The sequence below is a fragment of the Vulpes lagopus genome, chromosome 2 (assembly GCF_018345385.1).
Source record: "Vulpes lagopus strain Blue_001 chromosome 2, ASM1834538v1, whole genome shotgun sequence".
Classification (NCBI taxonomy): domain Eukaryota; kingdom Metazoa; phylum Chordata; class Mammalia; order Carnivora; family Canidae; genus Vulpes; species Vulpes lagopus.
Genome location: NC_054825.1, coordinates 51,474,005 through 51,496,006, shown reverse-complemented (window position 1 = coordinate 51,496,006; position 22,002 = coordinate 51,474,005). Strand labels below are relative to the sequence as shown.

Genomic DNA, 22,002 nt, shown 5'->3' with positions numbered 1-22,002 from the left:
AAAGTACACATACATTTCAGGAGCTTTAAAGTAATCTTTTCCCCCTCCCAGTTCCCTTTTCCCCCAGGAAGGTTTGTGAAACCTACACTGTATGCTTTCTGAGCATCACATTTCAGAGAATTAAGTATATCAATATATATATTTAGCTGATGTTGATGAGTAGCTGTATCTTAAATGTTTTAAAAGATCATGTAATCCTAGGCATTTGGGGTTGGGTGTGGGTGGGTGATAGGATTTGCCTTTGTGAACAGACCATTTGAACAATTACCCCAGTCCCACTTGGAAGCTCTTCTTTAGTTCCAGGTGAAAGTTATAACTAATACGCAGCTGGAGTCAGTATTTGAAGTCAAGGGATTGTCTTCTTTCAGAGTCAGAATATTCAGCAGAGCACATTGCAAGAGAGGCTTTTCTCTCTTAAGACTGCTTGTCCTGGGAGGGCCCATTGGCAGGGCTTTGTCTTACTGGGAGGAGGTCATAATGACCAGGAATATGGCTGTTCCTAGGTAGGTCGTATGGATTCTGGATATAGCTGGAGTTATGACCACGGCCTTCTTGGACCACACTGATTGTGGGCTCTAAGGAATATAGTGAAAAATGAGTTCAGAGAACAGATTAGCTTTGATTGCCTTGTTCAGGGGAATAGAGTTCTATTTAACTTGGCAGGGAGAGAAGCCAGGGATTTATAAATCTGTGATAAATATATGAGGGTTAGGATTGAGGCTTGCTCATGAAATGGAAAACCTAAGTGAGTATACTATCGGAATCTTAAGCTCTAGTCAAAACCAAGAGGTTTGGAATATCGTGGAGGTAGCGGTCTTAATAAGCCCAGGGACATAGGTGAAACTGGGAGAAGGTAGAAAATGGTGATTTAGAAACTTGCAATTGCGTCTCTTCTGATTGTTGATACAAATCCCAGTTAAAAAAAAAAACAGTTGAAGTGTGTCCCTACTGACTCCCCACCCCCAGCATTTCTGTTTTCATACTAGTCCTGGTATTTTTTTTAAAGCAGAGTTGACAAGAGAATTTGATTTTCTGCATGAGAGGAGGGTAATCCTGGGAAAGACCGTTCACCTTGGATTCCTTAAAAAGCAACAAAAGAAGGGTGTGTTTTCAAAACATGTTGAGTGGAGAGGGCATGTTTTTACTTCAGATGTTGCACTATTGCCCTGATTTCACTAAGTTACTTATTTGAGACACCTACCAACTTCATATATATTTTTATTAGATGTCGACAAGGATGGCTTATCTGTATACGGAGACCCCCTGTGCGTAGGCGACTTCATTTCTACATAGCTGCTTTCTGGAAGCTTGCAGGTGAGGATGGGTGGGTCCTTAATTGTGGCGTAAGGGTTTTCACTGCTATTCAAGGAACAAGTGCTAGAACTGCACACGGATTCTTTCATGTAATCTGTAAAGCAAGAGAGATTTCTTAGGATATGCAGGAACAGAAGACTTAATTTCAATACCAGAAACAGATTGGAGTTTATGTGCCTTTAGAATCTTAGAGCTGTAAAAGCCTATGATAATCCAAGATTTCCTTCTTAAATATGTTGAAGAGTGCTTTCCGAGTAGGCAGAGTTCTTTTCCTAAAGCATCTTATGATTTTGGAGGGATAGGGACATTATTGTTCTTAGTAGTTAGGTATAGAACCAGAAAGGGATTAATTCAAGATACTCATAATGTGCTTTCACATCTATTTAACTTTTCCAAAATCCTGCAAAGATAATTGATACTTTGCATTTTATAGAAGGAAGGCCCAGAGAGATGAAGTGGCTTAGCTAATGTCCTATAAGCTCATAAACGGCAGTGCCAAGACTTGAATGCATGCCTCAGGACTCCTTGGCCTTTGTTCTGTGGTATCATTCTTCCTTGGAATTCATTTTGATGAGTAAGAAGCTTAGATTCAAAAGAAGGTGTGTGTTTTGGCACAGGTGTCAGCAACTTGGCAACCTTTAGGCAGCAAACTTTGGCGCATCCCTGCTCTCGAGAAGCTTGCAATCAGAGATGGGGCAGACCAAAGTGTAATAGAGGTGTAAAAAGCACTTGAGTCTCAGGCTAGCCTTTGGAAAGTTCTTGTTTTCTCTTAAGTCTTCCAGTGTATCCTCTGAAGTCACATACCCCGAGTTCTTATGAATGTTAACTGAAACAGTGTCATTTTCTGATACTAGGAGAACTCATGCTTCCTCTCCTGTTGCTCCTGAGGTACATCACCCCAGACTACAGGGTATGTTAGAATACAAAAGGATGCAGACTAGTTTCCAAATATGAGGCAAGGTAACTGGAGCTCATTGGAGGAAGAAACTGTGTGTGTGAGAGAGAGAGAGAGCGAGAGAGACAGACTGACTGGGAGTCACAGAAAGGAAGGGGAGCCTCCTTCCCCTTCAACCTCTGTCATTTTCCCCTTTTGGGAAGATTACTGCCTTTTGTAGATCATTTCAAGTCAGGCAAGACTTGCCTGGAAAAAGCATCAGATTCTCTGTAATCTGGAAACTCTGGCCCTCATTCTTTGTGACCATCTGCCAGCCAGGGGTTCTAGAACTAAGCATGGAGTTGTAGGGGGCTTAACAGTAATGAGTGGTCTTCAGGGGTCTAAATTTCTTTAAAAGGTAGCAGATGGTGAAATTTCTGCGTTTCTCAGCTCTAAATTTCTCTTAAGTGGTAGCAGATGGTGAAATTCTTGGAGTCTTCCACTAGAACCATCACATGCTCTCTGCTTCCAGCTTGTGAAATTAATAAATAAAAACAATAATAATAAAGTGATCATTGTAACTCAAGGGGGCACTAGATCCTGGAAGAGCAGAACTCTCCATGTGGCCAGAAGTTGAGTTGTGTGCCACCACTAATAATAGTCTTTTTTCCCATAAGAGGTGACTGGTTGGGAGGGGATTTACTTTTCTGGATATAAGGTTACTGATATTTGTTTCAGTAGGTAACATTTCCTCAATCTTGTACAAAAATACATTTACCCATTAGTTCATTGAGACATTCCTTATTCCTGTTATGTAGCTAGAGCAGTAATTATTCTTTCCTTCACTTTTACTGCTTATGAGGAAACCAAGGCTTGGCATGAGGAAGTGTCCTCCACAGGGTCACACTGCTCATCAGTAGTAGGGTGAGCTCCACAACCATGCTCAGAGCATTTCCCGTCTCATCCTGGCCTACAGGTAGAGAGAGGTGTTGGCCTTGGTCCTGTCTGAGGTGGTAGACTCTTTCTAGCATAGAACCCTAGAGAGGGGTAGGAGAAAACATTCTTGCTGGACAGTGAGCAGGCTCAGCTGCTGGTGACGCTCTCATAAGGAAAGGGGGATAGGAGTTCTGGGCTACAGTCTGCCCAGAGCCATATGAAGTTGCTTTTAGCGAGTACTTTATTTCTTAGTACGAGGGGTTGGGGTCATGTCCAGGAACCCCAGCATGGGCCATCTGTCCCACTTTAGGTTCTATGAACTTGGCAGCCAGGGAGTAAGGCAGGATGAGCTGAGCTGCTGGTTTGGAAGCTGTGGACTAGAACTGCTTAAGGAAAGACTGTCATCTTCTAAGTGAAAAGTCCTAAAACCCCTCTTCTCTTCCCTACCCAGGCACATCCTTTTACTTTGTTGTGGCTAGCTTAGTTGCAGGTTTTCTAAAACTTGAAGAATAGTGATAGAAAACGTAGCCCTTATGCTAGTATCTTCACTCTGATTAGGTCCTTTGAAACTTGTTACATCTGTGAAGAGGGCTGGGCAGGAAGGACTATGATTACTACTTTAGAAATGAGGATATTGAAGCTCATAAAGTTTGCCTAAAGTAGTTAAGGCTCAACCTGTCTTCTCTGGTATCCAATTATGGGGTTTTCCCCTTGGATCTTGTTACCTATGCTCCTGTTCTAGATCACTAAATACAAACCATAGCTGCAATAGCTTCACTTTACCCCCCAACAAGGAATACCTTCTGTCACTGAAGCCAAGCCCTCCCTACTGAGAGAGAGAGGCCAAGCTCTAACCTTTTTGTGGTTATCCCATGATTGATTTATTTCTGGCAATGGGAGAGTCTTGAAGCTGTGGCTCAAAGCCTAACAGAGCCTCAGTCAGCCAGTAGTGCCTCTCTTCTCATTTCCACCAGAAAAGTCAAAGCTGCCTTCAAGTTTGGGGGTATACAGCGGTCTCCCTATTTCCTCCCACCCCATCAGTCCTTGGGATACTTTCCAAGACCCCCAATGGATGCCTGAAACCACAGATAGTACTGAACCCTCTATATATTGTTTTTTCTATGCGTACATACCTGTGCTAAAGTTTATAAGCACAGTAAAAGATTAACCACAATAACTAATAGAACAATTATAACAATATAATGTAATAGATATTGTATGAATAGGGTCTCCCAGAAGATTTTATTGTACTATACTACCCTTCTTGTGATGATGTAAAATCCTGAAATGAGGTGAATAACCTAGGGGTAGGCATTGTGACAGGCCACTATTGACTTTGATTGTGACTACTGGGTAACCGAAACTGAGGAAAGAGAAACTGCAGATAAAGGAGACTGTCAATAGTTTGCTGTGCAGCAGGGGATGCACCTAAGTGGATAAAAGAGAAGTTGGGGTTGGAGGAGGGGATTTGTTTCAGGCAGAAGCCGTACCTTCCATAAAGGGGCCAGAGGAAGAGAAAGGCTGGAGAACTGTATGTGTGTATTGAGGTGGTCAGGAGGGAGAGGGTGTTGGATTATGGAATAATCTGGATTCTATTTCTGGGGACTGGAGGTAGGAAAGGGCAAGTCTAGCTGGAAAACTTACACTTTAGAAAGCTATTCTCTCCAGCTGAGTCATCTACCTGCCTGCCCTCAGGGAGGGTGGGGTAAGGGAAAGAGCAACCAACCTCTCTAAGACACTTCCTCATCCTTTTATAGCCTCACCCTACCAGTCCCTGCACTTAAGGCATTTTGCAAGGAAAGGGGAAGCGTCAACCAAGGCTACCTAAGCTTCGGAGAGTCACTCCTCCAAGGCCTGTAATTAGTAGCATCAGGACTGAAGGCTTGGCTTTATAATGCCTCATCTAGTTCCTCCTCCTCCCAAATCACAGCCTTATACCATTAGATGCAGGAGGGGCCTTGGTAATGAGCCTAAACATCTTCATTTTATAAAGGAAGCAGCAAATCTAGAGAGGGGAAATGACTTTGCAAGGCCGCCTGCTGAGTGGGATCTGAACTTACTAAGGCTTTTAGGATCACAAGAACATCTAGGTAAAGTCAATATTTCACTCTTGGGGAAAAACCCAGGCCCGGAACATCTGTTTCTTCTCAGCCAATGACTATTATTAGAAAGCCACGCTGTCTTTTTTCCTGGACCCTAGGTTAGCAATCTTCTTTTCATTGAGAGACAAGAATATGGGGAGAGGAAAAGGGAGATTTCATAGTCAGAAGGAGAACCACACTGGTTAAAAAAAGTTTTCTGAATGTCACTGGACTCCTAACTATCTTGGAACCCACAGTTATTGCAAGGAAAGACATGGAGGCTGGATTAGCAAAAAGCATACGGGTGGCTTCCTTGTGGCAGCAATATTGGGATTCAGCATTTTAGGATCATAAAGGTGATGGGGAGAGTACCAGAGAGAATTTTTTTGTAGCACTTTGAAATGCCTGGCAGACAAGGAATTGAACATAAGACATTTTGTTATAGTGTCATTGTGTTGCAGGGGAGAAGGAGAGATGGACAGGTATTTAGAGGTAAAATGGAGTTAGCACGGCAGTGTGTGGTGCCATGCAACTTCAGGATGACCATGAGCAGAGGTCTAAAGTAAGTTAGAAAGGCAAGAAGGAACACTGGCTGAATTAAGACCTGGAAGGGGCCTTAGAGATGGTGCTAGTACAAACCCATCCTTCTAACAGACTTAGAAACCAACATGCAGAAAATAAGTGTTAATAGTGCCACACAGTAAGAAGTAGGACTAGAATCCAAAAGCTTGCTCATTGATTCAGAGAACACTCAGACTCTACACTCTTAATGGTTTTCATTTGGGTTGGCCCAGTAGTTTTAGGAAATAATTTCATTCCTGGTACAGACTAGTTTATTAAATGTTTATTTGGGAGTTCGGCCAGCTAGTGGTGTTTATTCCATGTCTTTGGTAAATATTTCTGTAAAGTTCCAAACTGACATTTCATTTTCCTCTTCTTGAATTCTCTTGTTCTGATGTGTTGGTTCCCAACACCTGTTGGCACATTTACCTGTAGCTTCTTTTCTCTCTAATTTTAAGGATGATAGCCAGAGTGGTGAAACAAAATCTGGCTGCAGAATCTCGCCTTCTCAGCTACATGATCCCACAAAACAGGAATGAATGACGCTGAGGCAGAGACACTGCCCTCCTTAGCTTTGTTTTACATTTATGGTTTCAAGTCTGAAAGCAGTTACCCTAATCACAATGCACAGGAAAACAAAGTGCATAGGAAAGTCGTGTGCTCATTTATTGAGGTGATTGGGCCTGTCTGAACTTATCCATGCTTGAGTCATGCATATTTTCAGAGCTGTAAAGTCTCTTAACAGATTTTTCTACCCAGTTCCTGTACCTCTTTGAGAAAGAAACTCACTGTCTCACGTCACAGTGATAACAGTAAAGCTTTCTTTGTTTTGGTGTTTGCCTCCATTTGGAAGATTTAAGTCAATATGCAGAAAATGGCCAGAATTGATGCTTCCAATGGAGTAATGTCCTTTGACCAGAAGCCTAGGGTTGACCTCCTGTTCTCAGATTGTTCTCTTGGGGCTGTGCACATCCTACTGTGTTCATGGAGACTTGCCCTTCTTGCTCTCTTGCTCAGAACAACCCACCTCTAGCTCACCCCACTTCTGTTAACCACTCCACCAAGGGCTGTAGATGAATAGCTCTCCTTGGTTTAGGAAATGGTTGTTTCCGGTATAACTAAGGCTAAGTCTGAAAGACCAGCAGAGTAATACAGGAAATCTGGGTCAGTCTAGACCAGTGATTCCTAAGTGTTAGTTGGGTGTTATTGAAGTACTTATTACAAATGCAGATTCCAGGACTCCACCCTATATATACTGCTTCAGAGTCTTGGGAGGATAGGGTGTGGACATCTGTAAGTTTAATAAGCTTTCCAGGTGATTCTGGTGCGCAGCTAGATCTCTGATACTCACTGGGATCTTTGCTGTCAGTCATCTCTTTCTGTATGGCTGAGACTCCTAAATAGACCTCAGAGACAAAAGGACAGCCCTATTAAATTAGTACAACCTTTTACAATATGCAAAATCTTCCCATCTGTGATTTTTATTGGATACTCACAATAACCCTACTAGACAATAGATAGGCATAATTGTCCCAACTTGGCAGATGAAGAAACTAGGCCTTGGAGAGCTCCCAGTCTAAGATCAGTTAATACTTGACAGAGTAATAAATGACATAGTTCCAAAGTTACCTATTTCATATATTCTGTTATTTAAATGTAGGGCCTAAGCCCAGGGCAGGACCTGACCTTCATCTTTGGTTTCACTCATAGACTTTCTAGAAGGGATGATCCAATTGCAGTTCCCATGTGCTAGGGATTAGGTCTGACCTCGCTGTCAGGGGCAGAGATCTTGAGGGTAGAGTGCCATAAAGTATTAACACTAGGTATTATTTTCATTCTTGTACTCCAGAAAGCCAGCAGGTGCGGGGTGGCAGTCCTCACCAGCGCAACGACAGGAGGCCTCTGGGGCAGGTAGATTGACTTTATTTCAGAATTTATAATCCATTTAACTCATACTAATTGGTGGGTAATGACATTCTACATTTCCGAAGACATTTATTTGGCGTCTATAAAAAACCCACAAGTGCTTGCTAAGCAGGTGCAACTTAAATTGAGATATAAATTCATTATTATTATGATTGCTCCTCCTGAGCAGAGCTACCCAGCAGCCCCAGGTCTTGTGGTCTTTTTACTTTTTTGGGGGAGTAAGGGAAGAGATGTACGCAGTGTCTCTGGTAGAATTCCTGGTCATTTCAGATCTGTATTCTTTATCTTGCTAAGCCCTTTCTAATGGGACGTCAGGATTGGATACTCTACCTTTGAAGCCTTTGTCCATAATGTATGTGTTCTGACGTCTGTCCATTCCACAAGCACCTGCATTAAAATAGTATAAAGAGAGAAAAATAGAGTGAGTGACATTTACTTAGACTGCTTGTGTTTTTGCTTTATTTTTTTCTTGCCTTTCTTTCCCTCACCCATAAAATTAGTTCTTTAGTGATATAGGAATATTCTGGGATTAATCTACTCTAAATCATTTTGGCCATGCAGGAATTCTTACGGGGCTCAGAAGCATTAGTGGTAAGCTACAGCACCCCCTCCTTTTCCTCTTTAACCTTAACTATGAGGGCAAGGTCTTCAGTGACATGATCAAAGGCAGTTCTGATGCCACCTGAAGTCGCTATAGGTGAAGTTTCAAGCTCCAGAAGTATAAGATGAGGAATGAATCAGAGCCCTTTCTTAGCTTGGGGACAGGGTATGACATTCCAAATCCCAGTTCTGTTGGATCTTGGAATGGGATTGAAGACTGTTTCTTACCTCTCAGCTCTGGTCCTGCCTCCTCTCCTGGATCTGAAGTCAACTGAGTGGAGCCAGGGAGGGAGGTGGATAGGTGGCTGAGATTCTTGATTTAGTCATCTTTTCAGGATGTAGTCATTTCCATCCATAGACTGCTCTCTTGGTTACCCATTTTTGGAGGTGGACCATTTGTATGTAATTGAGAATTGTCTTTGAAAAGTATTACTAGTATTTTTAGTCTGAAGGATTTTTCTCCCTTTTGGCTGTCAGAATTTTTCCAGCTCCTACAATGCATGGTCCTTAGCTATAGCTATAGCCATGGTCCTTAGCTACATAAAACTTTAGGGACCAAGCTCAGGTTCTTTGCTGCTGGTGATACCAGAAAAGAAGCTGTCTGGCATTTTTAGGTTGAGTTTGTAATGACTGGCTCAGAGTCCTTTTCTTTTTCCCCAGCTTTTAACTGAGGACACACTACCAGGCAAGGCGTGCAGCAAATAATTACTAAAATACAATGTGACTACCTTTGACCCCCCTCTCCCCCCCGTTTTGGACACTGAAGGTCAACCTGCTGCTGTTTAGATACATCCCCATACCATACCTCCTCCACAGAGTTCCTAAATTGAAGTTACCGGAATCTGTGCCTGCCTTCCATACACTACTGAGTGATAGAGCAGAACCAAACCAAGTTTTCCTCTAGTTTGCTATTCTTCTAAAAGGTCTATAGGTACCTGTGCCCTTCAGAAACATGACTAGCAAGCTGTATCCCTGGCATCAGTTCAGCCCTTTATACTAGACAAGGGCTTTCTTCATCCTTCCTGAGGGAGGGAGGCTAGACTGTTAACTTTCCTTTTTTTTAGAACAGGAAACAGAGGGACAGTGACTTATCTGACACTACATAAAACTACAACTTAGATCTCCTTAAGTATTCTTTCCCGTTGGCCACCAGCCTGCCTTAGTGTAAGGCAAAATAGCATGATAGCATGTGGTGGCTCTGGCTACACTCTAGACTGTACATCTAGAAAGCAGGGAGAAATCTGGGCTGAGCCCAGAGGATGCTCCCTTGTGAAAGAGATGCAGCGTTGGGGGGGGGGGGGGGGGGCGGTGGCAGGGCGTTGGGAGGGTTATATTTGGTGGGGTTATTGAAAGACCTAGACATGGCCCAGGAGAACCGCAGCCAAGAGCACAGCCTCCTAGGTACAGACTCAGGGTCTTTGCAGCCCATAACTGCTCAATGCACAGATAAATCCAGAACCTTCATACTTCTGAGTGCTACTGCACCCAGGGGCCTGCAGAAGTTGGCAGAGCTGCATTTCCTTGAGCTCTAGAAATGAGCTAGAGCCTGAGAGTTGTCCAGTATACTTAAGGTGCTGCCTTAGCGAGGCCACTTCATAGGGGGAGCTGCGTTCTCTGTTGATTCACCATGCTTACTCCTATAGCATCTATTTCTATAACTCTACATCCTCCCACAGCAGGACTGACTTTGCAAGTCTCCTTTTTTCATCTTTCTCAACCCAGTAGCTTGAGCCTAATACAGAGCAGAGAGGATGTTGGTTGACACATCCTTCCTTAGCCTCTCCAGATCCCTGCTTGACAACCCTACCCTATGATCTGGGAGAGTTTGACCTGAGCCAGAGGTGGGTTTGAGGTCTCTCTGGGGGACATCGGGCTTGTCATCCACACCCACAGGGTCCAGAGAGCCCCAAAGGTGTTCCCACCCTCAAGTCATTTCTCAGTGGTTTGGGATTATATTCTGTGGCCTGTAGGAAGTACAGTTATGTTGTGTTCCTTTCATTTAATAGCAGTTTGTCCACATCCACTGACCACAATGGGAGCAGAAGGGGGATGAATCGAGGCAAGCTTCCTTTAGATAGGCGATTGGGCTTGTAGACTAACCATGTTGAGAGGAGGAGGGCTCAACAGGGAGAGGTCTGGGACCATGGGGGTGAGTCAAGGGGCAGGAAGGAGTAGGGCAGGTGTTGGGTCTGACCTGGTGAGTGTGGCTCAGCGGGGCGGCTGAGGTGTGTAAGTTCAATGTAGAAGTCCTCGGGCGGGTACCTGGCCTCCAGGGCACTGATCTGGAAATGGGAGTCTAGTGAGAGGAATGACAGGGAGGAGCCATTATTCCCAGGGCCCTGGTATGGCGAGGGGTGGTGGTGGGGTAATGGAGGGGGTGAGGGTCAGGGTAGGATAAACTGGAAGGAATTAGGGCCCCTGTGTATAATATCCAAAGGGGCTAGGGCCAGGGGGATCAGTTAGAGTTGAGGCCATCTACCTTTCCTCCCTCACCCCCACCTCCCACCCCCCGAATTTGGTGCCCACCAGGGCAGTGGGACAAAGGGAAGAAGCCCTTGGAAGGGAGTACCTTGGCAGGGCCTGGCTCAGGCAAGAGCCCCTTTCCTAGACAGTGAATACATTTTCTGCCTGCATCTGGAAGCCCCATATCCAGGCCCTAGCTGTTTCCTTTGTGGTCCTTGGGTCATAGCCACCCTCTCCCCTAATAGAAATGGAGGGGCATCCTGGGCCTCATTTGCTTATGAGAACTGAAACAAGGACTTAGGTTTCCTCCCCATACCCCTTCTCCCTGGGGGAACCCATGCTCAGGATTCATCTACTAACCTCCCTTGGAGCTAGAACAGGGCCCTCTTCAGTGTGGAAAAAGGAGACTAGGTGGGCATGATGGTAGGAGACCAGACTCAAACCACTACTGACCTAACACGTTCACAAAGCTGTAGGGGGTCCAGCCTGCTGTGTCTCTGTCAAGGGACTTGTTACTGAGCTGTTTGGAGAGTAGGAGAGCAAGTTAATCCCTTTGCTTCCAAGGTGCCCCTGCCCAGCCTTCACATTTTGCCCAGCACACTTAGGATGATCATGCCCCACCTCCATTTTAGATCATTGAGGAAAAGGAAGAGCTAGGTGGACCTTGGCATGACAGATCAGGGAGCAGAATCTACCCCATTCTGAGCTCTCTGGCTGAAACTGTAGGGTTTCCAGACCTTGGGACAAAGTCGTGCAGGGCAGCCCAATAGCCAAGAAATGGCCTGAGCCTAGCTGGTTGGCTCTGCCAGGGGAAGTAGGTCAGCCAGGTGGGGTTGAGCTGTAGAACAGGCTCTGGCAGTGTCTCAGATGCAACATGAGGCCATCTCCAGCACAGAAGGAGGTGTTGAAGCTGTTTGCAACATCACTGTCACCTCTGCTACCTGACCTGGCCTGTGTGTGTCTCCCTTTTGTGTCAGCAAGGGAAAGCCTCGTCCTTGGCATTGTTTCCCTCTAACCTGCTGCAGTCTTGATAATGTGGCTCTAGTTAATCAAGAGCCTTCTAGATCCCCTTCCCTGAGCTTCCAGCTCCTCAGATAAGCCTAAAGCTGAAGCTAAGAATCAAAGTCTGAGCTGAGAAGATATATAGGAAGAGGGGCCAAAGCTATGGGTATGATGGCCACAGACTTTGTTTGCACCCTGCATCCAGCACTGCCATTTCCTAGGAAAACTGAGGCTGAGAACAAGTAGAAGAAAGTAGTCTTGGGGTGCTGACTTGACAGTGGTTGCCCTTGGGGTTGTACGGTGTCTATGTTATTGTTAGGGGGTCCAGGCTGCACTGCTAAGGGTCTGTGGGCCAGACAGGGAGAAAGGATTCCCAGAACTCTAGGGCAGAGGCTTAGAATATGGAAACTGCTTCTGTCCATGTTCTCAACACAGGAAGGATGTTACAGGAAGCCAGGAGCTTGGGGATTGCCCTCCTAACAGTCCTGCCATTGTACATATGCATCTGCAGTTGTGTGTGTGTGTGTGCATGTGCGCATGCTTAGGTGGTGTCAGGAGGTGTGCAACATGAGCCTGTCAGACCTTTGTGGTCCTTGAGGCTTTTCTACAATTCTGAACCCCCTGCTCTACCAAGTATGGGTCCTGGCACGCCAGGGGGTTCCCTCCACATGTGGGCTGAAACATCCTCGCCCAAGAACCTGTGATTATAAGAGGAGCTCTTGCCATCAGCCAGGGTTATGCTCGGAGCTGTAAAGGGAGGACCCTGTCCAGGGTGGCGCACATCTGTCCTCGAAGGCCCGTAGGGCTTGCTGTCCGTGAGAACACTGGGTATGGCTGATGTTTGGGTTTCATATTCCGTGTGTGTTCTGATTGAGAAAAATGGTTGCAGATAAAGGGCACCTGGGTTGCTCAGTTGGTTCAGGATCTGCCTTTGGCTCAAGTCATGATCCCAGGCTTTTGGGATCAGGCCCCACATTGGGCTCCCTGCTTGGCTCTCCACCTGCCTGTCCCCACCCTCGCTCATAGGTTCTCTAGCTCTCAAATAAAATCTTAAAAAAAAAAAAAAAAGGTTGTAGGTATGTGGCAATAACGTGAATGCCAGATATAAGCATCAGGTGGGTACCTGAGTAATAGTAGTTACACTCAAAGGTGCTGGTTACATGCATCCTGTTGGAGAGGCACCGTAGTGATAGTGGTAGGTGGTGTAGTGTTTTGATTACATGTTATATGGCAAAAGTGCCTACATGGTTTATGTGAAGAGACGGCTCCACATGATGATCACCTGATTTGGTACCAGTTCCTTACACACAGGTGTGTGGGGGTATATATCCTATAGAATGATGCTATGGGTGGGTTATACATGATGTCTGCTGGTTACATGGCACTTGTTGGTTCCATATAACCTGCTGGCTTCCTGTTAAATACTTCCCAGTGTTTACATGTCCCATGGATCACAGGGCTGTGTTTAATGTTTTGACAGTTAGTTCCACATGAACCCTCCAGGTGGAGTGCAGAAGTGAAGGCTCATTGGGAGGACAGTGGGTAGGGGCTAGGGAGTCAAGGGCCCGGTACCTTGGTGGGGCTGTTCCTGTCCAGAGTGCTGGCCTGGCTGGTGGCAGGCCCCCCGCACGCCAGTGTGTGGTAGCTGGAATTGGAAAAGCACTGGGCATGGCTGCTACTTTGAGACAAATCTGGGAAGAGAACAAGGTGCCATACCATCATACCCCTGCCCCTGGCATGAGATACCCCAATATTAACACTTGGGCTGGGCAGCCTTGGGAGTGCTCTGCAAAGAGAGACACCTAAGTCCCCCATCCCCCAGCTTTCTGGTATCCACTGTCTCCACAGAAATCTGTAGAGCCTTGTCTCTTCCTTCATGGTATCCCTCCCTGCAGGATGCAGGTTAGGCTTGCCAGGGTGGAGGGTGGCACTCAGCAGCTAGAGCATGGATGAGGAGTGTTGGCTCTGACTGCCTCATGTGTCCCTGAGTTGCTACTGAGGGCTGTGCTGACGACCCTCCCCTGCCTCCCTCTGAGATCTATCCCAGGAGTGAGGCCATAAAGAGAATCCTCTTAGTCCCAGTGCTGCCCTCTTGTGGATTCCAGGACCCCTCCACAGCATTGGGGAATTCCAGTGGAATGGTGTGGGAATTCAGCCAAACTTACTCATTATAGTCACAGAAGAAAATCCCCAAATCATCTCTGTGGGCTTGGAATTTCACCAGGGGATATGTGCTTTGGCTGAAACCCAGGGAGGCAAGTAGGCCAGGAGCTCTCTGAAGGCAGGGTCACAGCTAGGCTGCCCCTGTTTACCCTGTAGCGCCTGGCATGGAGTTGGGACATGTTAGGCAGTACTTAGCAGGAATGGGCTGATGTGATCTTGGTTTTCTAAATCCAAGATGCAGGAGGCTATAGGTCAGCCATAAGTTAATGGAGCTAGCTGGACAACGTGATGATCCTTGTGCTTACCCAGATAGGCCCAGCATTGTGTGGCCCAGGGCTATGGGCAATTTCAGAGCATTTTGATCTCTCCTGTTTAACTAAATATGCAGCAAACAGCCTCATTTCTAAGGCAGCAGTCCAGGGTTCTGGCACAACAGCCCCACCTCCACCTCATTCAAACTGTAGATAGAATGCCCATTGGAGATATTATCAAATTTGTGGACATCCTGGGTCATTGCCCAAACTTTTAACTCCCTCTTCACCCCAAGTCAGGCACCATCCCCTTCCACTGTATCAATAGGACCCTCCTAACTCTGGGAACTGGGAGGGAGAGTTGCTCTGAGGCCTTCACCAAGGAAACAAAGATGGAACAGGGCTTGGAAATAGCTCCAGGGCCAGTTAGGGCCAGGAAGAGGTTCCCCTGGAGTTAGGAAAGTTACTGTTTAGGTGTTTCTGTGGCCAAAGCCCAGTGAGAAAGTTGGGAAGCTCTGGGGGAATGGAAGGAGGCTCCTAATCATAGCTGCTCAGAGCTAAGCACCCAGGAAATGACATTCTCATAAAACCCTATCTACCTTTTCCAAGTAGGCTCCTGCTCCCCACCTGCATTGTCTCTCCAGGAGAATCTGAGCATCCAGCCCCAGAAGGACAATCCTGCAAGCATGACCACTTTAAGTTCGACAATAAACCTGGGTCTCCCCAGGGATATCATGTGGCTCTTCCTGGTGTGTGTGGGTGGATGCGTGTGTGTGTAGAAGAGGGGATGCTGAGGGCATAGCCCTTACCTGAGAGCGAGTAGTCAGTGCTGGTCATCCTCATGGCAGGTGTATAGGAGACACGGGGAGCCAGGTCACGGCCCTTCTCTTTCTGTCGCCGCCGGCGCCAAGCAAACAGACCCAGCAGCACCACAATGAGGAACAACAGGAGGACGATGCCTGTGACAGCACCCACTGAGTGCCGCTCTGCACCCAGCGCTGGGCTGATCTTGGTGTAGGGATTCAGCTCCTCCATCATGAGGGCAGCTGCGGATGGAGGGAGGACCTGAGTGGGGCAGGCCTCCTTGCGCTTCAGATCTTGGCTCAGAGCCTAGAACCCTCTAACTTTAGGAGACCTGGGTGTTCTGGTCTTTGGCCCTATTCTTCAATCCTTTTGTTACCCTATCCTTCACTGTGCCTGTTTCTTCAACTGCCTACAGGGGATGGAGTTTCAGTGACATGGCAAAGAAAAGATGTAATCTGGATGGCAAATAACAAATGTTTACTGAGTACTTTGTTCTAAAAACTGAGTTACAGATATTAACTCATTTGATCTTCCCAGCAGCCATATGAGATAGGGCCTGTTTAATTATTTCTCTTTCACAGATGAGGAATCGAAGTCATTGCAAGGTTATATAACTTACCCAAGATCATATAACCAGTAATTGGTAAAGTCAGCTTCCTCAGAAGTTGGGAAAAATTGGACTCAGCCCATCTCCTTGCTTACCAGTTGTGTGACTCCCAAGTCCTCAGTTTGCCCATTTGTAACATGGGGACAGTAATCCCACCCTCCCCAGGGAACTGTGAGCACCATATGACAGACTGGCAATGAAAGTGCATTTGTGCCCAGGATTATTGTCTACAAAACCCCTCATGATGATAAATGTGTGGGCTAACTCTCCATACCGTTGCTGCTCCATACTGATCTAAGCCCACAGTGGGGGTCATCCTGCTGCCTGGCACTGTTCAGACTTCTACTTGGCTATCAGCAACTGGCTGACTGGAGCTAGCGAACATCCTTGGGGAAGTAACGTGCTGCGTTATCATTCTCTATATCATCAGGATGCAATGGGAATGTCTTATGGCTCCCTCTGTGGATAATTGAGAGCCCATTCTCATTCCTCATCCTCTAGAACAAACGATATAATCCCTTGTTTGCAGCACTTCACAAAGGGTTCTTATGTATACAAAAATCAGTTATTGTTTGCATATGTGCCAGGACTGTGCTGAGTCCTCTATTCGTATTATCTATACCTGGTCCTCACAACTGTACTATGGGGTGTCCTCTGAGTGTAGAGCTGGAGCCCAGGTTGAGCCCCTTTGGACTCCTTGGCCCTCAACAGAACCTTGTACTGTGCTGGGAGACAAAGATTAATCTACCCTTCCTACTTTGCATGTGGAATAGTAAGCCCAGTAAAATGAAATGACTTGCCCAGGACATCTAGCAGGTAATGGCAGGACCAGAATTTGGCCCATCTTCAGCTGTCCATTGGCCTTTCCACAGGACTAGCTGCGGTTACCCTTGTTTGGCTCACAGGAAACTTGGCCAAGGATGAGCATGGGGAAACCAAGACTGAGAGGCTCCTGCTCCATCTGCCTTTAATACACAGTACCTGTAGCCTCTGCCTCCCCCTCTGCAACATACCCCTTCTGGTCTCCTTCCAAAAGTAAAAGGGAAGTCACAAACTGTCCTTATGAAATCCAGTTGTTCCCACTGGAATCTTTTTTAGGTCCTGCCTCCATGGGCTTCTCTCCAGAGCCCCCTGCCTAGGGACTCTCTCCACCTGTGTATTACCTTGGTCACACCGGATTCCTTTGAATCCAGAGCTGCAGTAACAGGTACCAGTGACGTGATCACAGGTGGCATTGTTCATGCACTCACATAGCTGCTGACACCCATAGCCAAAGGTTCCTGGGGCACATCCTGTGTAGCATGAAGAAGAGATGGGATAGCCAGTGAGATACACCCATTCTCCCCATCCCACTGTGGTTCAGTTTTGATGCCTGGGGGTGGACGGAGCACCTTAGCCCTGAGTGGGGGATACCCACTCCTACTTCCTCCCCACTTGACACATTTATGCAGCATTTTCCACATGCCAGGCCCTGTGCGGGGTGTCATTGAGGCTTCAAAGAATTCAAGAAGATCTGTCTCCAGGGGTGCCTGGGTGGCCCAGCTGGTTAAGCGTTTACCTTCAGCTCAGGTCATGATACCAGGGTCCTGGGATTGAGCTCCAAGTCAGGCTCTCTGCTCAGCAGGGAGTCTGCTTCTCCCTCTTCCTCTCCCTTCTGCCCCCTGCTCATGCACACGTGCTCTCTCTCTCATTCTTTCTATTCAAATAAAATCTTTAAAAAAAAACAAAAAAACAAAAACCTGTCTCTTTTTATTCCTTCAGTACCCTCTCAGGACTCTGTTCTCTCAGCATCCTCCATCCTTCCCCTCCCCACAACTGGAGGAAGAAAAACTATAAACACTGACGTAGACATGACCTCCTTCAGCCTTTTTTCTTGGAAGCTGCTCCCAAACTCCAGGGAACAGGAGGTGCAGAGAGCCCTGAATGAGTGGACTTGGGAGAGGCTTCCCTGGCAGAAGGCTGATGCCCGGCACCGACACCCCGGGGCAGGGCCTGGGACAGCTTACTCTGCTCACAGTGTCGCCCGGTGAAGCCCGTACGGCAGGTGCACTTGCCGCTGACGTGGTCACAGCTGGCACCATTCTGACACTGGCACACGCGCCCGCAGTCCTTCCCGTAAAACGCTGCAGGGCAGCCTGGAGAAACAGGGTGGGGACCACTGCAGCAGTACAGTTGGGACCAAACCTGTCCATCTGCTGCCTCTTTCTCTGAGCACAGGGTGAGGGCCAGTGAGACCCTGCGCCTCTCCTCAGCTGTCTGCACTCTGGATGCTCAGGCTGAAGGGGTAGGGGTGGCTGTGAGGGGTCCTTTACGCCAAGGTGCCTTAGCGCTAGAGGCCAGGCGGGGGTCTCCCTGCTGTGCAGCCACAGGCTGTTCCTCCCTCTGGGCCCCTCTGTCCAGGGGGTCTGGTCTAGGTGCTTGCCAGAGTGCCTTCCAGCCCTGACCTTCCAGGACACAGGGCCATCCGACCCCCTGAATCCATCCAGGTTTCCCAATCCTCTGGTGGGGTGGGGGTCGTTCCTGACCCTTGGGCCCGCCTCCTCCTCCTTTCCACAGACCTGGACGATGCCCAAGGCAGCCAGCAGGCCGCAGCATGGGATTCCAAATAGCCGGGCGGCCGGGAGGCAGGACTTACGCTGCGTGCAGAAGAGTCCCCTCCAGCCAGGGGTGCAGTGGCAGGCCCCATCCTCAGCGCTGCAGCTCCCCCCGTTGTGGCAGCTACACGTATGGAAGCAGGCGGGGCCCCAGAACCCCGGTGGGCAGGCTGGGGGCGGGAGGGATGCAGAGGGTGAGGGCGAGGCAGAGCGAAGCAGACAGGGAGAGAGACCAGTCAGCCAAGATGCCAGGATACACCCAGCTGGTATTTCCTGCCTTCCTGACCCGCTGTTCCCAGAATTCTCCACTCCCCTCTTGGCCCACTTACCCGGGATTCCCATGAAGCCCATATTCTCTGCCCACTCTCCCAGCTCTGAGGGCTCCTGAACTTCCCTTCTCAGGGGGACTGGCTGTGATCTGGAGCACGTGGGTGTGTGTGGTAAACTAAACATTGCAGTTTACAGTGTGAACACTGTGTGTTAACTTCCCTGTGACAACGGGGACTTTTCCAGGATAGGGACTCCCCACTTTCGGTTGGTAAGCTTCCTGAGGATGACACTTGAGTCTCCTCCACCAGAATGGAAATTCCCTCAGGCCAGGCCATCTAACTGGGGCCTCCCTAGTGGTACTGTCCCTGTCTCGCCCATCAGACAAGGTGCTCCAGGGTGGAGATTAAGCCTCCACCCTTAGATTGGTCCCTGTCACCTCCATATCAGATTGGGTGCACCTGACAAGAAGAGCTTCTACAATGCCTTGTCCGGGCTTATTATGTGCCCAGGACATCACATGGGTCACTCAGGGGACGCTCTCACCCCTGTGAAGTGAATGCCTTGGCGTCACCTCACTTCCCCATTCCAAACCCCAGAATGCTAGTCCCTGTCCCCTCCTCCTCTTCAACCAAACTTAAAGGCTACTCCTTGCTCAGGTGCTCATGGAGTATTAGTTCTCAGTAGTATCAGCAGTATTCCAAACAATGTCAATACGTTTAATACTAACAGTTAATGATGCCAACGATCAATCCTAATAACTCATCATGTTAGTTGTGGGACTCTAATTGGGACGCGGGTGGACATTCCATTTCAGACCTGGCAGGTGGAGGCACCAGGGGATGAAGAGGTTCTGGGCAAGGAGGAGGGTGTGTTTGGGGGCCTGACTCCTGGTGGAGGGCATTCCTTGGGCAGCTGCTTACCCTGTGAGCAGTCCTTGCCAATCCATCCAGGGAAGCACTGGCAGGAGCCATCAATGGGGCTGCAGGTCCCGTTGTTGGCACAGGAGCAGAGCTGGGCACAGTCCTGCCCAAAGTGTCCTCCAGCACACACTGTGGGCACAGGACAGCCTGTACTCCCCACACCACCACACACAGCTGCTGCGCCCCTAGAAGTTCCCAGGCCACAGCCATGCCAGCCCTGGGCTCACAGATCTGGATGGGAACTGCCCACCTCCACAGCCCCATCACCCTTCTCCCATTGTACATAAATTAGTTCCCCTCTTGTGCCCACAGCTGCATTTTTCTGGAGGCTCAATGATCCCCTCTGAAGGCACAGACTGAGGCCCAGAGGGGTGAAGTCTTTTGAATTGGGCCTCACAGATGGAAGCCATGAGCCTGGGAATCCTGCCTCTACCCTCAGTCCAGTGCTCCCCACACTGCTCCACAGCCTTCTGCTTTCCATTACCACATTCTTGCCAGCATCACTGATCCCATAGGCATGAGGGTGGATGACAGTTTGTAGCTGGAAGGAGAGGTCTTGAGTGCAGGGTGAGGTCGGCGTGCAGACTCTGGAGGACTCTCTGCCCACCTGCTTCCTCTGTCTCTCCAAATCCCACCTGTCCCTCAAGGCTTGGCTCAGCTTCAGGACAGCCTTCCTGGGCTCACACTGAGCTCCTGTGGTATTCCCACTTTGAGTCACTTGTAGGGTTGTGGTTCTCACCTGTCCTGAAGGAGTCACTCCGTGGTCCCTAAAGGAAGGGCTGGTTTCCTCAACCAGACTGCAAGTTCCTAGAGAACTAGGGCTGAGTGCTAATAGAGCACCTACCTCTCATTTCCCCTGCAGGTCATCCTTTACCTGCTTCCTACAACTTGAGCTCTCTAAAGCATCGCTCTCTTCAGGACACTTCTGTGCCCTGCTTAAACATCCTCTGTGGCTCCCCACTGCCCCAGAATAAAATCTGGATCCTAAACATCAACACTTAAGCTCCTTCACCTGGTGACTACCCCTCTCTCCCAGACACATAAGCCACTGGCCCACACACCACTTCCTTATAACACCCCATGTATTTGCTCCAGCTGTTCCCTTCCAGAACTTCCCTGACCCTCCTGTCCAGCTGTGGCAATCTTACCCTGTGGTAAGGCAGGGCTTGAACTCACAACTCTGAGATCAAGACCTGAGCTGAGATCAACAATCAGATGCTTAACCACCTGAGCCACCCCAGGTGCCCCTAAGACTCATTTTAAATGCTAGCTTCCCCATGATCCCTTGGCAGTAGGCTGCTAGTCCTTCAATAATCCAGTCTGTTCTTCCTTAGAAGTAAAATCTGGAGTTTTAGCTGGGCTTATGGCCACCCGCAATAAAGACTTCATTTCTTAGGCTCCTGCACAGCTGGGTATGGCCATGTGACTACAATCTGGTAAGTGGAAATGCATGTCTTTATTGTCCATTCCTCATCCTTGTTGAAGGATAATATGGATTATGGATTAACAACTATGGATAAGGTGGCTGGAGTTTAAGCAACTACCTTCCCTCAGAGTTGGAGGTCATCTGCCAAGGACGGCTGAGCTACAAGACAGGAAGAGGCTGGTCCCTGATCTCTTTGTAAGATCCCCTGCCATTCTCCACTGGTCTGCTTCTGGATCATTTCTTTCTTGTTCAATTTCTTTTTTCTTTTTTTTCCTTGTTCAATTTCTTTCTCTCTTCTTTCTCTTTCTTCTTTCTTTCCTTCTTTCCTTCTTTCTTTCTTTCTTTCTTTCTTTCTTTCTTTCTTTCTTTCTTTCTTTCTTTCTTCTTTCTGAGGGAGCTAATGTTTGTCATTTTAAGCCAGTTATTTGGGATTTTTATGTCACTCATAACTGAACTTAATCCTGATTTGCCCATCATCTCTGTTCTGGGGAGTTATGTCCCTATTTGAACTTCCATACTCTCTGTTCTTCCCTAGTCTTCTGTTACTGGGACCTGTGAGCTGATTTCAGGCCAGGCCTGAGTTCTACCCATGTCTTTGTCTTCCATGATGCCTGGAAAAACCAGGCAGGGTGGCTGAACCTGTGGAAGTAAACTGGCTGCCCTTCAACTCCCGAGTTCTCTTGGTGAAGACTGAGCTCTGAATTTCCCCCTCTAGACTACAGGCTTTGTGAGGGCAGGGAATTTGGCTCTCATGTCCTTTGCCATGTCTGAGTGCCCAGCACAGTGCATGACACTCAGAAAATAATCCAAAATGGCCAAAATAATCCAAAACAGGCCCTAGGTGCAGTGGCCTTCCAGTAGGTTCTACTGGGATCAGTGACTCCTATCTTTTCGAGCTCTTCTCAGTTCAACCTTCTCTCCTCAAAGCCCACTTCTAGTCAGTCCTACCTCAAAGAAGGCTTCCTTGCATTCCTGTCATGGGAAAGGAATTCCTTGAATCCCCGAGGCCCTCAGTCAGCTGAGCTACATACATGGAGGATCACGGGAAAGTGCTGATTCTTGAAGAGAAACAACTTACCCAGGACCTAGTTCTCTTAGCCCTTGGGCTCACACCCTCTTTTTATGCCACACTGCTTCCCATTGCCAGCCCTTCCCCAACCAGATTGTGGGCAGCTGGAGCCTGGGCTCTATGTCCGCCCTGTGCCCTTCT

The 22,002-nt window shown here is 47.8% G+C and overlaps 1 protein-coding gene across 6 annotated transcripts in view; it reads right to left on the bottom strand.

The window, feature by feature from the left end:
- Window positions 1-228: 228 nt before the first annotated feature.
- The window catches only part of MEGF11 (multiple EGF like domains 11), a 219,155-nt gene continuing 197,381 nt past the window's right edge, over window positions 229-22,002 (bottom strand). Inside the window, exons 15-25 of one of the 6 annotated variants that reach the window (XM_041744104.1) lie at window positions 19,367-19,495; window positions 18,218-18,346; window positions 17,589-17,717; window positions 16,746-16,874; window positions 14,981-15,217; window positions 13,330-13,448; window positions 11,209-11,275; window positions 10,487-10,588; window positions 8,023-8,079; window positions 1,202-1,408; window positions 229-575 (exon numbers count right to left, since the gene is read on the bottom strand). In XM_041744104.1, the coding sequence (XP_041600038.1) occupies window positions 415-575; window positions 1,202-1,408; window positions 8,023-8,079; window positions 10,487-10,588; window positions 11,209-11,275; window positions 13,330-13,448; window positions 14,981-15,217; window positions 16,746-16,874; window positions 17,589-17,717; window positions 18,218-18,346; window positions 19,367-19,495 (1,466 nt within the window). In that variant the 3' untranslated portion in view covers window positions 229-414. Of the gene's footprint in view, window positions 1,409-7,193; window positions 8,080-10,486; window positions 10,589-11,208; window positions 11,276-13,329; window positions 13,449-14,980; window positions 15,218-16,745; window positions 16,875-17,588; window positions 17,718-18,217; window positions 18,347-19,366; window positions 19,496-22,002 lie in introns of those variants that run through there. The other 5 variants (XM_041744100.1, XM_041744105.1, XM_041744103.1 and 2 more) reach the window with 5 other exon arrangements.